This window comes from Peromyscus californicus, unplaced genomic scaffold (genome assembly GCF_007827085.1).
Source record: "Peromyscus californicus insignis strain IS unplaced genomic scaffold, ASM782708v3 Scaffold_6__1_contigs__length_162567912, whole genome shotgun sequence".
Lineage (NCBI taxonomy): Eukaryota > Metazoa > Chordata > Mammalia > Rodentia > Cricetidae > Peromyscus > Peromyscus californicus.
In genome coordinates, this window is record NW_026294584.1 from 45,088,114 (window position 1) to 45,114,481 (window position 26,368).

A 26,368-nucleotide genomic window follows, 5' to 3' on the forward strand; every position below is an offset into this window, starting at 1 on the left:
GTTTGGGGTGGTGCAGTGGGAATGATTAGAGAACAGCCCAGGCTGTGGCTCCTATGTGGTATGGGTGGGAAGGTCCTTCTCACTGTATGCCTGTGAAGAGTTGGGGGAAAAGGATGTATTTTTCCTCCCTGGTGTCTTAGAAGGACTATCAGGCCTTTCCTAAAACTAGGCAGCATCTTTCTAGGTGTCACACTTTCAGCAAGAGCCTGGAGAGGCAACTCTCATGTTGAGAAGGGTGTAGGTTGAAAATAGAATCCCTATTCCTTTTGTCTGTACTTACGATTCAGTTTCAGGACACTAATCACCTGCAGAAGGCCACTGGGGGCAGGGGAGTCACATCATCACACTAGTCCATTTGTCCTTATATTGTCAGAGGCCTTTTCTATGGACCTTCATGGAGGCCTGGACACCTTTGGGAGCCTCTGATGGAGCCTTGGTCTGACCCACAGAAGACAGCTTTGGACATTGTGGTCTGTGTCAATGTGAGCATGAGCATGCTTCATAGGCTTGGAGTGGCTGAGGCAGTCAAGTTGATGGAGCTTGTGGTTGACACCCTTTTGGATCTTGGACTCTACCTCTTTGTGTTTTATGAAGTGAGGGCTTAATATCCTTGGCACATGCACTCTTGACCTTGGCATCATTTGCCTGTATCTTGTTAAGCTCATTCTTGTGCATTTTGACAAACTGTGTGTTCCCCAAAAACTTGAGACCTTTCCCCTTAAGAGACATGTATCTTGTGACTAGGGTTTTTTGATATCATTTCTGTGTCATTTGAGGGACCAATTGTGCTTGGTGTGATTCTTAGATGTGACAATGAATCCATGGCTCCTGAAGTGCCCGGGACAAGAAGGCAAAGAGTATGAGTCATCTGCTTCCCCCACTTCCGATTGTGGATCAGAATCAAAATGCCAGAAAACGATAGGTTATTTTTTACAACGCTGGGTGGGTTCATCCTTTCCTGATAAGTCTCACTTCTCCCTGGTCAGTTGTCCTCCTACCATTCCTTCATTCTCTTAGTTTTTCCCTTCAGTTCTAATCTGTCCCAGGCCCCGCTCAGGAAAATTAGGAGCATTAAAAAAAAATGGACTCATCTCACGAGCAAATAGTCAGTGTTATATATATATATATATTCGAGACAGGGTTTCTCTGTGTAGCTTTGCGCCTTTCCTGGAACTCACTTGGTAGCCCAGGCTGGCCTCGAACTCACAGAGATCCACCTGGCTCTGCCTCCCGAGTGCTGGGATTAAAGGCGTGCGCCACCACCGCCCGGCTAGTGTTATATTTTTAATAGACTTGAACCAAGCCAAGCACCTGAAATCTCAGGACTCAGGAGGCAGAGGCAGGAAGGTAATGAGCCTGAAGCCAGCCTGGACTAAGAAGTGAGTGCCTGTCAAAGAAGCGGGGAGGGAGGCAAGGAGGGAGGGATGAGGAAGGGAAGGAGAGGGGGGGGCGGGAGGGGGAGAAACCCAAAAGAGATGCAAGAGAATGCTAAAATCTAGTTTTAGCATTCTAAAATCTGGAGAGGGAGGGAGGGAGGGAGGGAGAGAGAGAGAGAGAGAGGGAGGGAAGAAGGAAAAGAGAGACCTTTTGGTCATAAGAACAGTTCTGTGTTCTCTGTAGGTGAAAGTGCTAATTTCATCAGTTGCACTGTTCAGAATAAACCTCTTATTCCCAGGAGCAGCCAGGGTGGACTCTGCTATGCCTCGGTAACAAGAGCTCTCACATCCCGGCGATACAGAGAAGCAAAGATTGAGTTTTAACTTAATCTGTGTGTCTACCAGGATCACCTAGTGACTCTTCCGCTGTCGTTGTCCAGGTTGATGGGGCAAGCTGCTCCCTGGAGCACTTCAGGTGTTTATATCATTCAGCTCTCATAGTTCACTGCTTGGAAGCAAGTTGTGGGCCAGATGCACTTTATTGGAGTGGGATGTTGTATTGCTCACCCAGAGAGGGAAAGTAGAAATTATGGTCCAGTAGTATAAACTTCCAGTTGTCTCTAGGAATGACTCCCAAATCATACATGTGTCCTTAGTTGTAGTGGGTTCCCTCAGCAGCTCTACAGTTTCTGCCTCCATATTCAAGGCAAGTGTTTTTCTGAAACAAACATCAGGTGGGTTTAGAGGAGGTGCAAGGTGCTAAAATGACCCTCCCAGGCCTCCATTCCCTTGGCTAGGCCAGGAGCAACTCTGCTAATTTGATTATATTACCTTTTCTCTAATTGGAAGAGACAGCACTCAGCTGCAGTTCTCATCCTGAAGATGAGGTACTCATGGGACATGTAGTCCATGGAGGAAAATGATGACCCCATGCTCACAGTGGGAAGACAGTTCAGGGACCAACTCAGTGGTTGATTACTTTTGTGTACAGCTTTTTTCCCTCCTTCAGTTCATCCACAGTATGTCCTGAGCCAGTTACTGAGCTAAGCCAGGGTAAATTCAACTGAGTAATGGCCACCGCCTTTAAGAGCCCCAGTTTAGTGAAGGTATTTGTTTATAAGGTGTGAGATATTTACTGTTTTTCTGTTTTGTTTTCCAATGAGTAACTAAGGCAGCCACTCTGAATGTCACTGGGGCTGCAGGACGGATGCACTTGTGATTGTACAGGGTTGTTTTTATGACTAATAAGACCACGTGTGTTGGCATGGCCTTTTGCAGAACATCGGATCTCTTTTCAATCAGTTATCTAAATCAGACTAAAAAACCTTTCTGGGCTTCATAGCACAGTTAAAACAAGCCTCATTTTGTGAATAAGGAAACAGATACACCAAGAAGTGGTCTGTCTGCTCGAGGTCATGGTGGTTGGGTCTGGTGAAACTTGAGATTACACCGATAAAATCTGCTGGGGATGTGGCCGGGATAGGGTGGAGTGGAGCATCTCAACCTACATCTTCCTACCCTGCCTCCATGTTTACTAAGAAGAGAACATTCTTGCTGATCACTAGCTACTTTGCTGGTTGAGTCGGAGCAACCAGTCCCCAGGCCTTGAGGCCACTACCGCGTCTCCTTCCATTCACAAAGTCACTGTTGAGGTGTGCCACTTGCTTGTGCTGGCTGTCTGTGTCTGCTAGAGGCTGTTGCCCCCCCCACCCCCCCCACCCCCACCCCGCCCCAAGCCTCATTGATCTTCCTTAGTAGTTTTGTTCCAGTATGATTCTCTGGAGGTGGAAGGCCTTAGCCTTAGGTCAAGCCATAGGCACAGCCATGGCCACTTCCTTCAAGCCCCTTCCCAAGGCCAGGTGGCCTCACCACTCACCATGGTTGAGGCTACCTCCCTGGTGAGTAAATCTACACTGGCCCGCAGGGGCCCTGCCTTACAGGTTGGAGAGACTAGCGTGTGGCTTGCCAGGAAGAGTTAGAGCGGAATAGCAAAACTTGTTGCATTTTGCAAAGAGACTCTGATGGTGAGGGCTGGAGGGCCGTTAAGACAGATTCAGGGGCTAGCTGAGGCCCCTGACAAAGCGCTGTCAACATCGTGGGAGTGAACTTACTCGCCCGAACATGCAGAGGCACCACCCCATGCGGCTGCCTTAAATGAGAACAAAACCTTAGGTAGAAGGGGTTACCCTCTGATGATTAGATCTCAAGTGTCTGGAGAGAGGAGGTGCCAGGCATCATCATGGTAGAGGTCACTGCCTACTTCTGAGCCCCCTTACCCAAACAGTCACATAAAGACTCCAAATCTCAAACTGCATTTTTATTATTTTTTAATAAACTTTATTCTATATTACAAATAGTTTTTTTTTGTTCTGAACTGCAAAATAGGAATGCCTTATATTTACATACACAGGTATACAATTAATTATAACAAAGGTACAGAAGCTTGCCTTTACCAAGTTACAACTGGGCTCCAATTTAAATAGCATAGGTTTTCTTTTAAAAATTTTTTTAAATTTTTTTTTTTTAATCTTACTAGGATACTCTTCTTGAAAAATCAAAACCAGAAGACCCTCTTTTTTTTTTTTTTTCTTCAGAGACCCCATTCACCTGTCCTTGAGGCTCAGGGTAACACTGTTGTCTAAAGGTATACTTTGCTTTCTGCTCTCGAAGGGTCAGTATTCAAGGTGAGAGTTTTGGAATAGAAGTGGAGCGCACTGGGAAGGGCGGGCATGTGGTGAGGAGAACAGAAATGATCTGTCCTGCCTCTCTCAGTGGCCTCTTGCTCCTCAGGCTCCCAAGGCCCCTGCAGCTGCTTAACCCATTCATGCGTCCATTTCTCTCTCTCTTCCTTCTTTGCCCTCCTAGCACTGGGGGCCTAATTCTGGGTGCTCTGACCAAGCCAGAACCCCTGCTCTCTCCCACACCTCAGTGCTTGAAGCTATTGTCTTTTGTGGTACCTGGAGTTGCTAGTTGCTATGGTAACTTCACAGGACCCTGCTGGAAGAGACAGAGGCTGTTCCCTACATGCTAAGTAGGGGGTGGAGGGGGGGGGGAGGTTGCATCCAATCCTCCCTTCCCATTTCAGGCCTGGGGACCTGGTCCCTTTGCAGAGCAGCCAACCCAGGAAGAAGCTACTACCTAATGCCCCAAGGACACCAGGCCCAGGCAGGGAGGGATGTGGAGGGGTGTGGGGAGGGTCATCCATTCTCAAGCCATGTCATTGGTTTCCAAATGGAAACAAGAGTCTTTGAGGTAAACTAGCTTTTGTTTGTGAAGAACAGAAGGTTTCATAAGCCTACAAGCTGACAAGAACGGCAGGGAAGGGTTGGGAGGATAGGTGAGGACACATAGCCCATCTTCGCCTCTTGCTCGAATGGAACTGATCTCTGCACAGGAGCCTTCCTCAGTTCTGCTTGCGGAAGTGTTCTCTGCTTCAGAGTGTCTTTGGGGGTGCTGTTTAACTGTCCCCTCTGTTGGTTTAACTGGTGCTGTTTGGAGCTCTACTCTCATACGGGAACCTTTCCAACGTGTGCTTGAGTCTTTAAAGATACAAACAAAAGAAAGGGGCAGGAGAGGCAGAAACTGGCGGAGCGACTGTCCACTTGCTTTTGTGTTACTGGGGAGGGGGGGGCTTGGGTCGCCCCAAATTCAGCTTCAGTGTAGTTTGAAGGAAGCTGAGAAACAATATGAAGGATTCATTAATTCCAGAGACAGCCTGGAGAGCCAGGACTAGATAGGAACCCAAGGAAGAGGGAGGAGGGGAAAGAGAGGAGGGATGTGAGACTCCCCAACCAAGGACCCCCCCAGTCAGAGCCCTCGCCATCTTTTCCAGGAGCTGGAACACGACGTTCTCGTCGCTCCTCAGGAACTGTTTGCTCAGCTTCCTCACAGCCATCAGTCTACTTAAGGGATTCCAGCGGGACGCTAAGGAAGACGTCTGTCTTTCCAACCAAAAGACTTAAATACTTTTGAAAACTTGGATGCTCCCTAAATATTAATAAAAAGCAATATTATTGAAGAGCCATGATTTGTAGTATAAACAAAAAGTCTCTCCTAATATTAAAAACATTTCCTGCAGTGATTGCTTTCTAAATGGGAGGCATGGGGTGGCCTCTCAGAGCACCAGGAGAAACTTACAAGCCTCTTTCGGGAGTTGCCCCTTTACTATTACCTGGAATGGTACCCCACCTACCCACTTACAATAACGAAGCTTGCATTGATTCCATGCAGAATGCCCTGGGGTGAATCCACCAGAGACGGGAGGAGTGGCCTCTGTCTGTCAAAAGGGCAGGGGAAGCATGAGGGTATTAGCAGCCATGAGGATGCTCCCCCTAGCATGTTCACAGTTCACATGGGGAATTTCTGGACCATTTTCCTTACTAATGGAGAGGTTTTCTCACTCCCACATTTAAGCTAGCCTCATCTGTTTAGAAGTCACTGGAAGAATTTAAGAATTCTGCTTAACTCTTCCTCTCAGTCATTTTACATCCACAGCCAGGCTCCCTCATTACTTTCAAATTCTTAAGATAAGCGACCAAAAAAAAAATAAGGAACTACAAAACCCCAATCAAATATCCCACAGCTTTTTTTCCAAAGGGAAGGGCTGTATAGTCAGGGCCCCCTTGTCCTGAAAGGATGGGTGGAGGCCCTTGATGTGGATGAGGAACATGGAGGAAAGGCCAGAGAAGAGCCAGGACAGCCAGCTACCTGGACAGGGTCACCTTGGTTCATCCACAGAAATGCCCCTGAACCCCAAGCTCCCGTTAGGAACTTGCTGGAACTGTCACTGGGTGCTGCCCTTTGAAGGGACATAAGCTGAGTACCTCTGAGTTTCCCACCTGCTGAGTACCCCCTCATATCAGTCATCTCCTGGCTTCTGGGGCTCTCTGTGAGAAGGGGGAAAATTTATTCCTGATTACAGGAGCATTGGCCTTTCTCAAGATGAAGTATTTACTTGCTGTCTGGTGAAGCCAAAGGCAGAGAGTCCTAGGATACAAGACAGAAAGGATCCTCTCCTATTTGTGTCAAAATGAGAGGTGCTTAGGCCAGGATGGACCACAGTAGCATCACCCAGGGTCCTAGAAAGCGTGGCAGAGCCTTGCCTCTTAGAGATCGTTTGGGATGCCATTGCTTGTGACTCCTCTAATAGAGGACCCACAGGGCATTGGCTGGAGGAGAGGAGACCCTCTCACTCAGGGGAAACAGCCAAGGTTAGGATGGGACAGCACTCACTTCTAATGGACTGAAGAACTGAGTAACTCCTGTATCCAAATCAGTCCTTGGCCTCAGGGAGGAACCGGGAGAAAGCTAGCTGCCAGAGTGGGGCACAGTCAGGAGACAGACATGCACATGGGGTGGGAGTGGGGGTGTAGGGTGGTACATGAGCACCATGGGCCTCTGGGATGGGATGTTAGGGTGGTGGATGTGCTGGGTATTATAGCAACATTAACCCAGTGGAAGCAGGACTCTCAGAGTCTACAAGCACAGAAAGACTTCTCTGTTAGCAACTCCTGCTTCCTTGGAATCGTCCTGGATACTCTGCCTTGAGCTGTGGGATTCATTAAAAGTATTTCTCTTCCCAAATGTGGCCCCACTCAGGCACCCACCCTGAGCTTACTCCAGGTCTGTGGACTCCCATCATGAAGGTTCCAGGGGCTGGCTCTGGCCATGCATGCTGCACGGGGTTGCAAAGTACCTTAGTCTGGGTGGGGGGGTTCTCTGTTTGTCCTCTGTCCCCAAGTTTAAAACTGTATTGAAAGAAGAAGGCAAGAAAGTATTTTCCTGAGGAAGTAACTGACACAAAAGCTAATGACTTCATGGCACTAAGAAACATTACTGTGTCTCCTTACAGGGAAGGATGAAGACATGACCAGACCACGCCCACACCTAGAGAGACAAACATGCCACAGAGAAGTAACCAGCCTGCAGATACCTTCCCAGGTTTCTTCTACCCAGTCTTTTGCTTTCAGGACCCTATCAAACTCCCTGCTCCCTGGTCTTCTCCTTTCAAGATTCAAATCCTCACTTGGTCAGTCATTTGGGATGTGTGATCAGTAGTACCATTTTGACCAGTGGTGTCAGGAGCAGGAGGATGCAGAGGTGAGGTGAAGGCGGGGGGGGGGGGGGGGGGTGATGTGAGAGAGGCTACCTACTCCCCCACCCATACCCTCTGAACAAACTCCAAGAGATAAATAAAGGTTCTACCGTCAGCAGATCTGCAACACCCCGCAAGTGAACTCTGGACAGGGGGCGAGGCACCACTGTGTCTTATGTCCTAGTTTCTCTGACTTCGTTCTCTGAGAGCTCACAGACCATCAGGGTCTCTCTAACTGCTAAGAGGAGCTAGAGAATCTCAAGGGGGAGTTGCGAAGGAATATCTGGGAGGATGTGACAGATTTCAAACAACGTTGCCTAACCTTGCTTTTAAAGGTATCACACTTGCAAAAAAGAAAAAAAAATCTAATGGGAAACAAAAACAAACAAGCAAACAAACAGCAAAAGGAAAGTTGGTGGGTTTGTTTTGTTTTGTTTGTTTGTTTTTTGTTTTTACAAGCAAGATGGGCCTTGATTTCTGAGTCCCCAAGCAGGCCACAAGGACTGCCTATGAAGTACCAGAAAAAACCTACATCACCAATTAAAGTGAAAGAATCTGCCCAAAGCCCCCTCAAGAGAAACGAGGAGACCCAGGAAACCAGGAGATCCAGGAAACCCAGGCAAGACCGTCCCCGCCTCTTTCCTCCTGATATGTGTATTTCTCTGAGGTGTTTGAAATTTTGCTTGTTAACAAAAGTAAGGAAAAAAATTCTGTACCGACAAAATAATAATAATAACAACAGTAAAATCATCCGGGGAGGGGGGAGAACATGTCAGCAAAGCCATGATAACAGTCTCTTGTTGCTACTGTTCATTTTTCTCTAACTGTGCAAAACTTAAAAATCAAAGCACACTCACCCATGCACCTACACACACACACACACACACACATACACACACCTTCCATCCTGCAAATCTGTGTTAAATATGTTCATGGCTCTCTCCTCCCCAACCCTTCATATGTGCAAAAATACCTTCTCAGCTGAGGTGTTCCCCCCGCCCCATACACCCTGAAGCCTGCCAGGTCCCATGGCTTCATGGAAGAAAAACAATAGTCACTGATAGAAATTCCATATGTCTCCACCTGGCACTTGCTTTGCCAAAACCTCTGGTGGTTTTTTGGTTTGTTTTTGTTTTCTTTCATTACCCTCCCCACTTCCAATGCCTCTTTCCCTAGACTTTTCGTCCTTTTTCCTACATTGGTGTGTCTTTGTCATTTTGTCCACAGCAATGCCACAGGGTGCTGCTCTGGGCTGCCAGAGTTCAGCCTTGGCAGGTGACATCCTGATTTCCTATGGATAGAAGAATGCTCTCACCACACACATGACGAACACTCAGTGAAGTATACTGACCCTGAAGGATGGACAGATGAGCCAGGGGACAGAGAAGGAGACCATCTCAACATCCTCCTACATGGGATAAGAAATCTTTCCATGCTTCCTGCAGACTCCTAGGTGCCTTCCTCAACCCTGCTCTCTCATATGAAAAGGGTCTTGATGTCCTGAAAGGTGCAGGATGACACATGGACTTGGCTTGAAATGGTACAGCTCCTTCTCCATGTGAGGCTCATTCTGAGTGATGGGAAGAAATGACATGTAATGCATGGAGAATGAAGGAAGGCAAGGATGTGGAATGCTGTTAACACCACCTTCTCCAATGCCTCTCTTGTCTGCATGAGTGGTGGACAACAAACCCCAGCTGTCTAAAGAGATTCTTGCTTATGGTAGAGACTGGACCATTCACTATCTAAGATCCCTTCAAGACTGTAGGTTCCCAAGACCCACTAGTCAACACCTCTTGTCATAACCACGTGTTACATTTCTGAGCACACATTTGCCTGATTGGCTAACACAAAATGGCATATCAGTAGATGGGAAAACACAATGGAAAGATAAATGCCAAGGCCATGGTTAGTGGTATGCACTTTTCTCTGTATCCAACCAGGTCCCTCACTTGGCTCTCCAGTCCCTTCCAGGCACAAGCTGGTGGCTGAGGCTGGCTGGCATCTTGCTTTGTCTTGGTGAGGCTGTGCTTAAGTATGTTTCCTCTGATGATGACTTCAGAAGGGATGAAGAAGAAGATCCACTGAAGAGACAGCTGATATGTTGATGAAACAATTCCCACAGAGCTCTGGACAGTCCAGTGACAAAGTCATCTGCATAGCAATGGCACCAGATTCTGCAGGAGGGACAGGGGTTGGGCTGTCTGCCCTGGCCTTCCAGGGTGTTCTCAAAGACAGTGGAGATGGAGCCTTGGAGACGGCTGGAGGTAGAATCTCCTAGATGCACTCTGCATTTCACTGTGAGCTTTGATGATGGTGATAAAGGAGCATGGAGATGCCTTCTCTAGACAACACAGGAGGCTCTGGCAATGGACCTTTGACTACAATCAGGATGCATTTGAACTTGGGGGTGAACAGAGAACAATCAATGTTGCTTCTGGCATAGATGATACTCTTTCCTTCTCTCTCTCTCTCTTTCCATGCTACATTTCTTTTTTTAGGAACCAGATTAGATGATGTAGGAACATCTCCATGGTGGAATGTAACTGTTAGTTTTTCCCCTGTCTGACTTTTCACAGGAAGGGGAGAAAGGTCTGAATGGATGCTTGGAAGGCCTCCAAAGATATTGGGAGGGGACAGAAGGCTGCTGGACATCAAACAGGTAGGCAGCGGCCCCTGAGAGAGCATCTTTAAACTTCCACTGGTCCCTACTCCAACATCTGTAGGAGGCAAGGCCTTTTTCTCACAGTTACAAAGCACCCAGGTCACTGCCTGGCCCCTTGTTGTTGAGTGTGTGGAAAGGGAGATCCGAGTGATGTCTCCTACTTCAGATAATACTGAGCTCACAGTTGCTTCCCGAAGCCAGGTTTTGGACCACAGTGGGGATTCTCAACGCAGAAGGTAAAGTAGCAGCATAGGAATGTTCTCCGTCCTCAGCTCCTCCTCCTTATTTGAGCCCTGCTGCTGATGCATGGGGCCAGGAGCAGCTGGGAGGGAGAGCCTCACTCTGACATCTTCTGGTCAGGTCTCTCACCATGGGGCCTGGCCATCCCTGGACTGACTGAGGGTCAGTGACCTGGTCCAATCACACTGGTGGAGCAACTGAAAGAGATGGAACTCCGGAAAGAGGGAGAGACAGAAGAGGGAGAGAAATAAAAGGAGAGACGGCGCTGCTCGGGGGTTGCTGCTGATGCCTGTCGGAACTTGCACTTGGTAAAGATGATAATCTAGACTGAGGCACGGCTTGGTGTGTCCCTCCCTCCAGGATGGCCCTGGAAGGACAGTTCTCAGCTGTCTAAGCTCATGAGGGTTATGACTTGTTCTAGTTTGTAAGCCAGTTTCTGCTTTCCACACTGGTCGTCATGGTCCAGGGGTCCAAGGATCTGGGGAAGAATACAAAATGGAAGATTACTAGTCGGGTATGGGTACCTGGGTTTTTAGGGTACATAAAGACAGCATGGCTATTGTCAGGGCATTGATATACCTGCGGCTACTGGCACTACTGTGAAAGCAAGCAGCCTGAGTGACATGGGTAAGGAGAGGTGGGAGGCATATGGGTGCACAGGACACCAACAAATACACTATCACACATCTGGAAAATGTGTGCATCCCATTGTCTGTGAGAGACAACTGGTAGGAGCAGAGGCTTTGCTGAAGATGCCTATCCAGAGAAGCCACTGTCATCTACAGTCTCAATGGCATCTGGGGAGCTCCATAGTGAGTACAAAAGTGGGGTGCTGGGGGGGCAGAGAATGTGCTTTTCTGATATTAACAAGTCCTACCTTTCCTTCCAATATAAGGAAGGGCTTCCCCAGCAGCTCCTTGGGGGCCCAAATATCCACATTTAGAAAGTCAGTTAACTTGTTTGTTAAATGCCAGATATCCCTAAAGGAATAAGGTTGTAGGCTGACTATGCTTTCCATCCCTATTCTATAATTGGCTCGTAGTGGCTAAGGTCTCCAAAACCCATTTCTAAGGTCAGGTGATTGACAGAGGACAATGATGGGTGATTGGGATGTTTTCCACAAAGAGACTCAAGACATGCTAGATTGAGTCATGGCTCTGCCAGTTGCCAGCCTGGTGATCTGGGGTGAAATATGATCTTTCTGAAGGATCATGCTTCTTTCTCTGGAATCTACCTCTGCTTTGCTTGGGTCTAGTGGATAAGGCCAGGTCACACACATGAGCACCCTAGGCACTATGCCTGCTCCACAGGAGGCACCAGACAAGCAGGGTGGGATGTTCTCTGGTCTGAAGGACAGGGATGAGGGTTGGAGAGCAAAGAAAGGTAGCTGAGCTTAGGGAGACCTGGAGGCTCCTTGGGTTTCGGATTTTATGACTAATTAACGCATACTTAATTGGTGACATCATGCTAGAGCTGCCTACTGAGCTGGCCAGGAATTGTCCTTTACTGCTGTGATACTAAAGGTAGACAAGTGTTCTGGTAGGCGAAGGGATGGTCCTTTCCAAGATGAAGTCGGAGACTTACAGTGCTGTATCAGAGAACATCCTTATTAGCATTACCACCACAAACAGTTTTCCCTGGACCATAACTGGTCTGCAAACTGGTGGTAGCGGTCCCTCCCCTAAGGGCCTCACCACCGCTTTCTGTTAACATGAGGGTCATATAATATGTTGTTCATGGCCTGCAGGACACTGGGCTCTGGACCTGCTGGAGTCCTTGAAAAGGGTTCTTGAACTTCTCTGGGTGATAAGGCACTGCCTTCTGCTCCAAGAAGGCTGTTATGCTGTGCTTGGATGCAGGGACTCTGGATCCCAAACCACTTAAGTCTGTGTCTGCATAGCCAAGCAACTCTCATAGCACCTTTATGTTAACCAGAATGAAGGCAGAATCTATAGTGGCAGTTACGCAGGTGGTGCTTTAAAACAGAGAACACAACAGTGAAAAATATGCTCTCTGTCCCTATTCTATTCTGGTTCTAGTCCATCCTTTTCTGTTCTGTCCATCTATTCCACTCTCTTCCATTTGACACCATCCTATTCCATTCTGTTTCTATTCTGCTCTGGTCTGTTCTACTCCACAGGATGCCATAATACACTGTGTCATCCATAAGAGCGAGGAAGTCCATGCTCAAAGAGAATTGGATCAGAGAGGAAAATGAAAAGAATTTAAAGGCAATAATGGAGAAAGAATAAGCCAGGTCTAGTGGGGCACACTGTGTTCCTAGAAAGGAAGGCTAAGGCAGGAGGCAAGTTCAAGGCCAGGCTGGGGTCTGGGGGTACAAAGTGAACTCAAGATTGGTCTGACCAATTTATGGAGACTATCTCAAAATAAAAAGTGGTAGAACTCTCGCCTAGCATGTGGGAGGCCTTGGATTTGGTCCCAGGGCAAGGGGTAGAGAGGAATAAAAGAAACAAATTTCTATATCTGAGAAGAATAAGAGTTGATGCAGTTATAAGGATTGGATCATCCTCAGTGCCCATTTCAGTCCTACAGTGCTGTCCTAGGTCTGGCTGGTAGAATTTCTCTAACAGAGGCATGGGGGAGGCATCCGTGGGACTATTTCTGTACATGAAGCATTCAGACATGTCCCCCATCTCTGCCTCTACAGGCCCTGGCAGGGCAGGGCAAAGCTTACCTCCTCACTGTATTTGCCGACGTAGGAGAAGATCTCTGAGAGTGCGCTCATCGTGTTGAACTCATTCATGTGCATCCGCGACTGCTCGGCCAGGTACGCATTCATGTCCTGGTCACTGATCGCTGGCATCTTCCCAATATCTGAGTAATATCTGTGAGGGGTGGGAGACAGAGAGGAGCTGGAATCTATACAGAGAGTATTCAGGAGACATGGAAGCACCAAGCAGTGAGAGCCTATGCTGTGACCACCTGGGGATCATAGTAGTGTCCCCTCTGGGCTTCCATGCCACAGCCGGGGAGAGCTCTCTGCAGCTCTGACATAGGAGGCCCAGAGGGAAGGATCTGGGAGGGTGGAGAGAGAAGACCCAAGAGTCAGAAGGCTTCTGCCCAGAGCATCTACTTTGTTCCCAGCTCCTGGCATAGGTCTCCGGCTTGCCTTGAGCCTCTCCAGCAGGACTGGAGGGTTCCTCTTAAACAGCTGCTCTTCCCTGGTGGCTCTCGTGCTCTCTGGAGGTTAGGGAGAGAGGGGCAGAGGCTGCTGGGAGAGAGAGGCTGGCAGAAGGCAATCAGTCACTGTCACTTGCAGCTGTGCACTGCTGTCAACTGGTTAATTAGATGCCAGCATTTACATTTTTAATTTCTGCAATTTGACATTTTATGCACCAGACCTCCAAGTGCCCCGCCAGAGGAGAGCTGCACAGTTTCCTAATGAGGAAGTGAGAGGTCTCTCTGCTCCTAACACGGCCACGTTTTTCACCCTCTACAATGTGCTTTGGGGTTGTAGGTAGCAGGAAAAGAAAAGAGGCAACTGGAAAGATGGGGAGTCCCTGGCAAGTCCAGAGGCATTGCAGGTGCTGGCCCATGCTACACCCAATCCCTGGGCTGCAGGGCTGAGGAATGGGGGAGGGGAGAAGAGATTCCAGGGAAGGGATAAGGTAAGGCAGGTGAGGTGTCAACAGGGTATTTAAGGAGGGACAGTCCTTCAAGGTTTTGTGAGTACTGGTGACAGGGAAGCGCCCTCAGAGCTCCAAGGACCCAGGCTTCCTTCACAGGGTGACCCCCATGCTGTCTTACTGGCCTTGCTCTGTGTCTTTCTCAGCTCATATCCCTTCCTGTTCTGACAGGGTGCCCCTGCCCCATTCCCACGCCATTTCCCTGACCCCCACCTGTCCCCAGCAGTGCCCAGTACTTGGGTGACAGGTTGTCAGAAATGCTTCTTGCCTCCTTGAGCCATAAGCTCCGGGTCTACATTGAATGACAGCTCAAATTGTGACCAGCAGCTTTCCAGGCAGGCAAGGGCTAAGATGGCTGTTTGCCTTGGGGCTACAGTCTGCCAGGATTGCCACTGTGTCTTCAGGGAAGACGACATTTGGTCTCTGCCTAGGGAAAGGGATGGTCAGAAGGAAAAGCCTGTGGCCTCAGAAACCCATTCCCTGCAGCAGACCCCAGTGCCCACTGCCTGTTGAGTGGATCCTGCTGTGGCTGGCAAGGAGCTATTGGTCCTTGGCCTGCTGCCTGGCAAGATTAAGACAAAGGTTGAACGATGAGGCCTTTCAGGAAGCAGCTTGAGGACATTTGGAAGATGTGCTGCCCTGAGTTCATCTGGACTCCTTGCTGCCCTTCACAACACTCTCTCCCATCCCCTTCTTGTCCTCAGAAGCCCACAGTACTCGTATCCTTGACCTGCTTCATTTGGTTCCTTTACCCCAGAAGACCACCATCATCTTTACTAGTCGGTCCCCACCCTAAACTCCTGTCTCAGTGCTCCAAAACACAGGGTTCGGGTGAGTTAGTGACATTCCAGGCAGTAAAGGTTCAGGAGGTGTCTCCATTCATGGCCATGAATAAACTATATCTGAATCTAATAAATGCCAACATTCCATTTTACAGCAGAAGAACAGAGGTTTCACTGATGGGTCCCGACCTTGTCATTGCCAAGGAGATTTGTACCACTGTGCCTTCACGAATCCTGAAACTACCAAGCCAGAAAGGTTATCTTTGCAGTCCTATTCCTGAGAAACATGGGCAGTATTTTCTCTCACTTTCAGGACTATGGCCAGCAGCTCACAAAACATGGCTGTGTCCAAAGCTTTTGTCCAGATAGTTCTACTCTGTCATCCGTAGATAACCAGAGCCTCTGAGCAGGATGGAAAATTCAGGTTCCCACAGTGAGGACACAACTGTCAGCAGAAGTGAAGGCCCCTGCTGCTCCTGTTCCCCAGGTGTGAAACTGTCACGCTTCTTACAAATGGTACAGGCTCCGACTGCTGCCTTCACGGTCCCTGACCGCATAGTAGCCTAGGCTAGAGATCATTGTCTACACAGTGAAAGGACCTTTTGCATGCCAGAAACAGAAGATGCTCAACATCTGTCCTTGCAATAGTTTGCCTCCTGAGGGGTACTTGAGTCATACACTTCTCCAAAGAGAATATTGAGGAAGAATTCATATGTGTGTGTGGCAGGAGAAGAGATGAGAAAGGTTGGGGAGAGTTGGAAAAATAAGAGTGGAGAGGGCAAAAGGCAGGGACTGGAACCTTCTCATCGGAAGGTGGTGGGTGACATGCTGGCTAGGATGTGCCTTGTAGTCCTCCCTCTGATGTGACACCCCCCCCCCCCGACACACACACACCCCTCATGTGGTCTCATCTCTCACACTCTTTTCTTGAGGAGACTGGACTGGACCAGGGCATGAGGGCATGTCTGTGGTCCTCTGCTAGCCCCCGGGTGGATCAACCACATGGCCTTATCTTTGGAAAGTTCTGGATGGGTGGAGGCAAAGTGAGTGGCTACAGGCTACTCAGTCACTGGCCTTCTGCCTTGTTCTCAGCCCCAGGCTGCCTGCTGTTAAGTGGTCCCACCCTCTCTGCAGGGCTTAGCTAATACTTCCACCCGCTCCAGGGCTCTGCCCAGCCCACAGCTAGCCAGTCTGCCCTGCCCCCAGCCTGACCATGACCCTGCAGCGAGTTTTCTCTGCCATGTATACAATTGCTTCCTTCTCACTCCTGCCAAGCTGGCCTTCATGCTGGGACCTCAGCCGAGATGCCTCATCGATTGTTAAGAACGCAATAAAGCCCTGACAATGAACTTCAAACAAGTGTTCTCATCAGCTGACTGCACAGGAGGAACAGAAAGGTCAGCCTTGACCCCCTTCTTGAACTTACAGGATTTCTGCCTACAATGAGCCGCCTCTTCAGAGAGGCTCTGAACATCCCCTCAGCCCCCATCATGGAACATCTCCCATACCAGTGCTGGCTAGCCCTGGCAACCTGGAAGGCTAGCTGCCATTTGCTCTGACAAGGAGGGGCTGGTTCCCATCCCTGGCCTCAGTTCACTCTCCTTGATGGGCTTTGCCCAACTTAGGTGGGATGCCAATCCCTGGGGGCCCCACATCAGAGCTCAGGGAGCTGCTGTTCAGGGAAAGGTTCCAGAAAGCTGGATTCTTTCATGTTCATGAATCTCAGTGGGATGGGTTGAAAGAAGCTAGAAGGAGGTTTCAGCTGAGTTATGGTCAGAGGGTGGGAATGAAGACATGAAAGCAAGCCATTTTGAGCCTCTGGCTGTGATGCCCCCAAATGTGGCTTTCAGAGGCCATTGTGAGTGGATGACTGATGTCTCCAGACCCAGCAGAATGAAGGCCTCTCTCCTTGATTCCTTCAACCCCAGCTTTGTGGCTCCTGTTAGACACTCGGATGTGGAAGCTGCAAGGGGGAGTGGTCAGGTCCAATGTGTCCCATGTGCACAACACACACGTAGAGGCAGAAGTGGGCTGGAGGGCTAGAGAAATGATGGGTGGATGGATGGGAAGATGTGTGCTATGAATGCACACGTATGTACTATGTGTATGGTATACATGTAAATGGACATGAATAGCATGAAGATATGTGTATGTATACATTTATGGTTTTATGTATATACAGTGTATACTTGTGTTCATGGTACCTGTGCATTCATACAATATTGTGAATACATGTGTATATGGTCTATGCATATGCAGGGTAAATATGCTAAGCGTGTGTGTGTGTGTGTGTGTGTGTGTGTGTGTGTGTGTGTGTGTGTGTGTGTTGGGGGGAGAAGATCAGGGATCACATCTCCCTCTGGGCCAAAAAGACACTGCAGTCACTAAGATCCATGCTGTTCCATATAGGGATGTGGGTCACCTACTAAGCTCTGCCATGGTTCCCAGTGCTTGCTTCAATGTGGAGGCCATGAGTTGTGGGTGTTTCAGCTGCAGGATCAGCTGTGACAGTGACTAGTCTGGAAGCTTTGTCCTACTTGCAGGGGAGGACCCTCTGGTCCAGGGTTGTGGCCTGCTCCAGCCAGGTACCCTCAGATTTCCATGGGCCATACTCACCTCTCTACCCAGTTCTTGTAGCTGGGAATATCCTTGGCATAGAGCAGTTTGTTGGAGGGGGAGTCCTTGCCCAGCCGGTGCTCCGATGTGGAGCAGGAGTCCATGAAGGTCTGGGCCACCACCGAGAGGCAGGCATCCGTGATGCTGTTCTTATGGATGTCAAACACAAACTGTGGGTTCTTGATCATGTTCACCCAAAACCGCAGGGGCAGGCTGTGTGGAGGGAAGCAGCAGCTGGTCAGGGGTGATGGGGTAGTGGGGTGTAGCCTGGTGGAAAGTTCTGAGAAGGAACACTGGCTAGATTTCACGGAGCTTAGGAACCATCTGTGGCTGCCATGGAAGGTAAACGGGATGAAAAGGGACGTGGGTCTATTCAGCATACAGGAAATCAGCAAGGTTGGGGTCTCATATAGAGATGTAGCACTGGAGGAAATTAAGAGGAAGTGATAATTGTGACCTGGGATTCTGCACCTTCCTTTTGATAGAGGAGTCGGCCATGTGCATGCTTCAAAGCAGAATTTGGGTCTTTATTCCTATCTAGCTAATGCTGGGACCATGCCTTTGGTGAACTTTAAGGAATCTAGGTTTTGCATCTGACTGCTTACTGGATGATTTGGCAGAAGTCACACCTTTGCTTCCTGTCTAGTGTCATGGGCTACTTCCTGCCTGGTAAAAGAACTGGCGCTAAGGGTGGATGTGACCAAATGATCTTTTACCACCAGGCTGCCACATAGCACCAGCCCCTTATCTAACCCATAGTGTCCCATCCCATCCTTCATCTCCTGTCTTCCAGTCAGTACCTAGTGCCTTGGTCTCCTTAGTGCTAACTTATAAGTGCACACCACCATAACCACCACCTTCTATGGGTGCTAGGGATTAAACTCAGGTCCTCATGCACGCATGGCAAGCACTTTACCAACCAAGCCATCTCCCCCCTTTTTTTGAGACAGGATCTCATGTAACTCAGGCTGTCCTTACATTTACTATGTAGCCAAGGATCCTTCTGCCTCTACCGCCCAAGTACAGAGGTTACACGTGGTGCGCACCACAACACACAGTTTTATGTGGTGTCAGGGAACAAACCTAGGGCTCAAACATCCCTGGGGCCCATGCTTGATTTATTTTAAAACCATGCATAGGTGTATTCCTTGGATGGGTTGCAGGTAGGGAATCCACATACAGAGACAAAGAGGAGAACATTATGCAGTGTGGCCTGGTTCTGTAGTCACTGCATTTGCTAGACAGAAGGCTTGCAGGGGAGGAGCTACCCAAAGCCTCTTTGGCTGTGCTCTCCCTGCCCATTCCAGCCCTGCAGCTCCCACCAGCCAGCTGAGCTGCTGGTAAGGAGGGGGACAGTACAGGCATGGCTTTCTCCTTTCTCTCTGCTCCCACCTCTTTACCTCCCGCCTCTTCCCCTGATGTTTTATTGTTGTTTTGGTGGCTGTGCTCACGGTTGGTGATAGTTACAATGCCCGCGTGTGTTTGGCTTGCCTCTTAGAACGTAACATCTTTGAATTGCATTATTTCAAGGCACTGGATACAATATTTTTGCTCTTGTTCTATCTGCCAGCAGCCAGTCTGTATAATGCAAACAACAAACACTGTAAATACAGGAAGACCTGACATTCGCAGATGCCAATCAATCAACAAGCATTTACTAAGTCTCTACAATGAGTGCCACATAGGGCTAGGGCAGGCGCACTGAGGTTTGCTAATATTTGGTGTCTGTCATTTGCTTCATCACTGGAAATCCAGGGTAGAAAGTCAATGGAATGACAGCACATGAGACTCACAGTAGCTTCTCAACCTCCCTAAAAGGTGGTTATGATCTCCGGGCTTGAATCTCTGAATAAGAGACTCAGCTTCTCTCCCAGTCAATTCTGTTGCAGTCTCCCTGCGTTTCCCTAAGTCCCACTCAGATCAGAGGTGCTGGGAACCCACATGGCTGCAGTGCCTGTTTTTCCCCTGTCCCTCAAGCCAGTCGGGAGGCAGGTGTACTACACAGGAAGCAGAGGCACCACTGAGGCCCCTGCCTAATGAAATATTAGCATATTATTAACATCATCTCTGGCTGATTGCAGCCACTCTGGCTAAATGAGAAGGAGTGTTATTTAACGGAGAACCTGCAGGGAACTGGGGAAGAAGGGGTGGGGAGGCAGGCAAGCCACACCTTGAGTCAGGAATAAAGAGACAATGCCCTCAGCAGGGACAATGAACTCTAGTCCACAGGCAGCGCTGATCATTCCCAACTGCATCTTGTCCAAGGTACCAGGGCATCAGGCCAGGGGCAGGAGAGCCCTTCTAAGGGAGAACTTGAAGCTGGTGTAGTTCTTTCTACAGTAAGTGGAGTGTGCTTCAATTCCTAAGCTTTCCACTGCCCAGTCCATGTCTCTGCAGCACCTGAGATCTTGGGATGCCTCAGAAAGGAGGCTGGCACCTAGAGGCGGCTGGCAAAATCATGTCTCCCTGGCTACCACCATTGGGCTTGGTGGAGCACCTGCTCCATGGGAAGGGGCCTGCACTAGGTAAAGCTTCGTTGTCAGATGTAGGTACTGCCTCTCAGACTCCCCTCAAGAGACACGCTGACAGGACTTGAGAGATGGAAGCCACCTCACCAGAGTGGCTGCACAGAATGGAACCCAGATTCTAGGGGCCCTGCTTTAGAAGGATGGAAAGGACTCTGTGGCATGGCCTGAGCCTCTTTGGGGGCTAGTATTCCTCTGTAAGTGGAAGAGGGAAAGACCACAGCATGCTCAGGAGACTAGCACAGATATCCCAGGCTGGCTTCTGGCTCCTCGGTTTTCAGGTCTGGGCCCCTGAAAACTGAGCATCAGGCACAAATGGGCATCAGGGTGCCTGCTTTGTGCCCTGCGGCATGGCCAATCCCAGCAGTTATAGCACTTGGTACCACACCTATGTTACTTTAAGAAGAAAAAGCTGGGGAAGAATGGCCTGGAAAGGAGACCATCTAAAGGTGACAGGAATTCAGTTCTAGAGGATGAGACTAAACATCCGCTAGCTCTGCCACAGGTAGAATTCTCAAGCAGGCCATGACTGCCCACATCTCATCAATATTTACTGAGCCCCATTTCCTCAAGGTTCTGCATCCTGTCTTGAATACTGATGCTTGGCCTTGTGACTTCAACCTCAAATGAAACACTCCCTATATACAGATGGTGGGGAGGATACTGTGCATTCAAAGGAGAAGGGGGACCACAGTGGAGATGCTTGCAGGGTTATCAGTAGTTAGAAAATCCTGTGGCCTCCAGGGAACACAAAATGATCCTTAGCGGCCTTTGGAAAGGAGTTTGGGGAAGGGAAAAAAAAGCTTATGGGGTGGAATTGGAATCCAGGCGCCATCTGCGCATGCATCAAAACCCTACTGACAAGACTTTATGAAACGCTATTACTCAGCGGCCCTGTCCAATAATTAATGCATTTTCTATGCTAGTGTTTGTCCACATATATAGACAATTGTCTCTCTTATTCCATATCTGCATCTGCCAACTTAATGAGGACAGAGACCCTGTCTGACTGGTCTAAGATCCTCAGTGTTGGACATATTGTCCCACACCCAGAAAGCAGCAAGATGTGACAGTGGTCTGGCTGTGATAGAATAGATTATCTTTTACCCATTGGATTCGTATAGTTTGTGGACTAAAAAACTGGCTGGAAGAAGGTACGAAGACAGACTAGAGGAGGGGGAAGTGAGAAGATAGGGAAGAACAGAGGCTGATTAGGGTTGAGGAGAGACCCTGATAGGAGGTAGACAGTGGCCAGGTCTCCCTGACGCAGGCCTGGGTGGGCAGGTCACTGGCCTCTCCACCCTTTACTCACCAGTTGCTTTTCCAGGTATGGCGGACATGTGGGTCATGGATGCCATGCTTATCAGCCTGCTCATCAAGGAAGTCAAACATGTACTTGATGGCTAAGGGCAGAGCGGAGCCACGGTGGGCTGTACTGAAGATAGTCTCAAAGAGGTCATCCACAAACTTCTGCAGTGTGCCCTGGGGAAGGGGACAGACACATTTAGATCCAGCCCAGCCTAGGCAGCTCTGAGGAGGAGTTTGAAAAGATGCCTTGGGGATGGGGCAAAGTCAATGCTCTGCTTCCCTGCTAAACACGACACTGGGGACACTGTGCACCAGACCTTCTCACCTTTCACAGGTCCCTGGCAGTTGTACCTTTCCTCTGTGCACAGAACACAGAAGACAGATGACAGAGAGAAAAACCACCTTCCTCTGCCAGCTACAGGGTTTGGCTACACACCTCTGCCAGTACCATTGTATCACTTTTGAAAATACTAATGAGCATGCTTGGTCAGAGCTGACAAGTACAATCTGCTGGTTCTGTTTGGCCACTACCCACCCTGGCTAATGACCATCCGGGTCCACAGAGAGACCAGAGAATCCAGACTCTGACGAGAAAGGCTAGAACCGTAGGCATGGAAGAATCCCCAGCATCAGAGTTAGAAATGGTATCAGCAAAGCTAGGGACTCAGCCCCGGTTTCTAGCCTCAGCGATGGTGAGGGAAGGGGAATACACGTAGCAAGTGTCTGCAGCTGAGAAAAAGTGCGTAAGGAGGGTGGGAATAGAGCTTCAGATTGTGTGCCCATGTCTTCTTAGACCTGCCTCGAGTGACAGGTTGAGTAGAATCCTGCCGCTCAATCCTAAGGCTCCCCAGGCTCATGACAGTACCTGATGCCAGGGGACAACAAAAGGGGCTGGCACACACTTAGCAACAGTGCTAGCTAGCAATTATGTGTACGTGTGGTGTGTGGGCATGCGTGGGTAGAGGTGTACGTGCACATGTGTGTACATACACGCAAGCCAGAGGGCGACCTCAAAGTGTCTCCCTTGATCCCTCTCCACAGTTTTCGAGGATTTTTGCTGAATCTGGAGCTTGTGATTTGGCTAAACTGACTGGCCAGCAAACCCCAGGCGGTCTCCTTTCTCAGCTTCCCCAGCACGAGCAAGGCACAGGGCACAGCTTTTTTTCTTTTCTTTTTTTTTTTTAAAAATGAGGACTTGAGGCTATCAAACTTGGGTTCTCATGCTTGTGTAACGAGCTCTTTACCACTGAGCCACCACTCAGCCCCCAGTTTTTTCACGGCAGATGAAGGCCCCTCCTGTGACCACACGCTGCCGGCACACTGCTCTCACGTCCCATACCTTGGTGGCCAATAGTCGTGTCAGGTAGATTTCAGACACCATCTTGCTCCCCCGATCGCCCTCCTTCTGGTCTCCATGCTCATGGTTCTTCACCAGGTGCCACAGCTTGACTCCACTTTCCAGGTCAGGGGTGATCATGGGTGTTCGGGAACGGAGGCTATCAGGGCTGCCTGTGTACCGGATCATGTTTTCTGCCAACACAGAGAACACAGCCCCGTACATGGGAGTCGGTGTCATCCTGTACTCAGCAACTCACAGCATGCTTCTCTCCCCAGCCACGGCCACTACTGTCTGATCCCTCCTGGCACTGGCTGGCGCTGTCACCTTGCCTCCATGTGGCACATTCCCTGAAATGCTTACGTCTTTCCTGCCACCTCCAGGAATTATCTGTAGTGAATTCCACCCACTTAGGCCGCCCTCCCCCCTGTACTTGGCATTGAGTCAACCCTTAATTATTCAATTTGTAGAACTATAAGCTTGTACTTCTCTTACACTTTTCCTTGTGCATGCTTTCAAGTCCTCTAGCGTGTGTGGCCAATTAAACGCACATGTAAGAGCAGGTAGCTTGTCTCCCTTAATGAATCTTGGTCAGGTGAGGGCTCACCAGAGCATCAGTTTGCCTTTGTTCCCCTCTGTCCTGGGCCACTTCTTCTAACTTATTTGTTGAACCTCCTTCCTATATTTTGAGTTGTGGTTAATGGTAAACTATTTGGTAAAATGGGAACTGGCCAGGTAGAGGATGATGTCCCACTATGCCCATGTGTAGCCTACATGTTCACCCCTTTATCATTCACAATACCCTGTGATGTTGGTCTTCTTTGTTTTCTAATCCCTGCTTTACAACAAGAATGTCACTGCTCAGGGTGGTCAGGTGTCCCCCAGCACATAAGTGACAGAGCAGGTCATCTATGGAACTTCTACCTTATATTCAGAGCCCCTTTCAATCTCCTTCCCTTTTACGCCTCTGCATAATAATGGTGTGACCTTTACCAATCACTTAACCTCTGTGCTGCTGAGTTATAACTTAACAATATAAATAATAGAGGGAAATAATTATTTAATTCACTAGATTATTGTGAACTTGATGTGAGATGATGTGAGAAGGTAAGAATTATAGACTGTATGACCTCATGAAGGTTAGGCTCTCTCTCTCTCTCTCTCTCTCTCTCTCTCTCTCTCTCTCTCTCTCTGTATTTGTGTATGTATATGCGTATCTATGGTGAGCATGCATGTATGGTCAACATTTGTGTTATTTCTAGGTGCCATCTCTCTTGATTTTTGAGATGGATAATCTCACTGGCTGGGAGCTCACCATTAGGCTAAGCTGGCTAGTCAGTAAGCTCGAGGTCCCCTATCTCCACTTCCCCAGAGCTGAGATTACACCACCAGAGCACACACCACCATGTCTGGCAATTTTAAGTGGGTTTTGGGGATCATCTTAGAGCCCCAGGCTTACATGACACACCCTTTACCAATTCATTCCTAAGTTTCTTTTTGTCTGCAGACAAAGTACATATTTATGTCTCAGAGCTAGTGGAACCAGTTACCTCTGTCCCACCCTGGTCTTTCCTCTCCAATGGTCAGCTGACCAGATCTTCTACCTAAGTCAAGGAGGTCTGTTGATAACACCTGCTCACCTACCTCCCACCCCTCACACCTGATGAGATCTTACCATATTTACTTGCTGAAGTCCTGGAGACTGTGGAGTTGTTCACTGCATTATAGGCTGTCACTTGCTTGGACACTAAAGCCACCACAGAACCATCCGGCACCTACAGGGTAAAGGTTTCTAAGGGCCTGGGCATGGAAATGCTTCCCACCCATTCCAGGAAATAAGGACAAATTAGGATTATTTGGGGAAATGGGGGACAATTAGCACCTTGCTGGGAACTTGGGATTTGGAGACTACTCTTTTTCCTTTTGATAAGACAAGACTAAGAAGACCTTAGTACTAGCTACTTTATGGCTTCTGTATGGAGCAAGTTCTGGTAGGAGCCCCTTGCTCACTTTTCCCTCCCTAGGCTTTCTGGAGATCATCCAGCCTTAAATGCTCAGGAGGCCTTCTAAGCAAGGGTCCTTGGGGAACTTGCCCACACCTTCCAAGAAGCATGCATGTCACCATCCTATCTCCAGAGAGGCTAGGCGTCTCTGACTGGGTGACATCAGCTTCCCTTGGGTCATCAAGGATTGCTGGTGAAGAATGCACTGGGGACTTGGCATCCAACCTTGAGTGGCTGTCATTTACAACCTACTTGGCCAGCTCCTGACTTTTGCGGTCAGCTCACCTGGTAGTGGGCTATTGTGTTGAGTCTCTTCCAGTCATTCTCAATCTTGGTGGTGAGATCTTCATCCTGTAGGATCATCCTCGCCCCACTTCCTTGTCTCCACTCTGCAGGGAGAGTGGTGGCAATTTAGAAAGGCCCTCTGGTCCTTCCTGGGAGCATCCTGTGTGCTCCATAGAAGTATCACATACTTCCATATCTCCAGAACACCTTCAGACAGACTAGTGCAGGTGCAAGTCCCTCAAGAGGATGAATTTAAATGTTCTCCAGGCAGAGAGGGCCTAAGCACTAGTTCTGGTCCTAATTTAATGAATTAAGTCAAAAGAAAGGGGGCGGGGCTCATAACAGCACCCGTCCTCCCCTGCACCTGTTTGCTGTGAGCGTTCACAACATCAGGACACGCTATGCAGTGTCCATGGGATGAATGAACTAGGAACTCAACAGAACACAAAGTGCTCAGCAAAGCGTCGGCAAATGCACGTGGCACCGTCACGGCAGCTCCACTCACTGGCTGTACTGGAAAGTCCCTGCACTGATGAAATCCGTGTTGCAAGTGGCCACTCACTATATAGCCCTTCACCTTTTCCCAGTGGTATCCGTTATGGGAAGAGGTGGGGCACCCTTGGAAGAAGACTGGGTAAAAAAGTGTGTGGACCATTCTTATAACCCCCAAACTCCAATCTCCACAAAACTGATGTGGATAATATCCGTCTTGGAATCTAGACAGCACTTAATTATTTTAATATACATACATACTAAATCCTTACCTCCTTGTCCCCCATTCCAGTATCTACACCCCCACGGCCTTACTGATGGCTCACACAAAGGGAAGGAACTAAGATCTTGCTTCTCATCAGCTGAAAACCTCTGTCCTGTTTAGCACAGATCACACATGGAAGGAGGAGGACACACTATGATCTTGAAAACCACATGTAGACGTATATGTGCGTGGCAGCTACATGTGCTCACACGTGTGTGCACACACACCCAAAAGGAATTACAGTCTCTTAAAGTCAAACAGAGCATGTGTCTCGGCCAAGAAGCTGCTGGTCTGGCTTCCAGGCAGCCCAGACAGTGATTCCTGGCTCACAGCTGTTGGCGCTCCTGAGCTGTGCGGAGCACACTGGGCTTGCTCAGAGTGCATGTAGATAGATGCAGGCATCCCTTGCATCATATTGCCTGCCTGAGTTTTTTCCTATGGGCCCCAGAGACTCATGTGTTTCCCTCCTGCCAAGGTCAGGCTGTGCCTCCCCTTCTGGCCCCATTTGAGGCACAGAAAGTTCTATTTCTCCCTACGTTGTGTGTGCTGTGGTTAGAACTGTTGGCTCCATCAAGCATGGAATCCAGGCCCAGAAGGGAAGCATCTTGCCCTGGGGGAGGAGCAGAGGGCTCCTGATATCTGAGCCCAGCCTTGCTTTACCAGGGCATCCCTCATGTTCAGCTTAGCACCATGCTAAGACTCAAAGGGATGGTTCAAGTACAGCCTGCTTGCTC

At 49.0% G+C, this 26,368-nt stretch overlaps 1 protein-coding gene across 6 annotated transcripts in view; it reads right to left on the reverse strand.

Moving 5' to 3' along the window:
* Nucleotides 1–3,678: 3,678 nt before the first annotated feature.
* Nucleotides 3,679–26,368, reverse strand: part of Plxna4 (plexin A4) — a 465,281-nt gene continuing 442,591 nt past the window's right edge. For 2 of the 6 annotated variants that reach the window (XM_052722108.1, XM_052722109.1), the window contains exons 26-32: nt 24,878–24,981; nt 24,265–24,364; nt 22,593–22,783; nt 21,258–21,427; nt 17,421–17,633; nt 13,071–13,221; nt 3,679–10,853 (exon numbers count right to left, since the gene is read on the reverse strand). In XM_052722108.1, coding sequence (XP_052578068.1) covers nt 10,758–10,853; nt 13,071–13,221; nt 17,421–17,633; nt 21,258–21,427; nt 22,593–22,783; nt 24,265–24,364; nt 24,878–24,981 — 1,025 coding nt within the window. In that variant the 3' untranslated portion in view covers nt 3,679–10,757. The remainder of the gene's footprint in view (nt 10,854–13,070; nt 13,222–17,420; nt 17,634–21,257; nt 21,428–22,592; nt 22,784–24,264; nt 24,365–24,877; nt 24,982–26,368) is intronic. The other 4 variants (XR_008214655.1, XR_008214654.1, XR_008214653.1 and 1 more) reach the window with 4 other exon arrangements.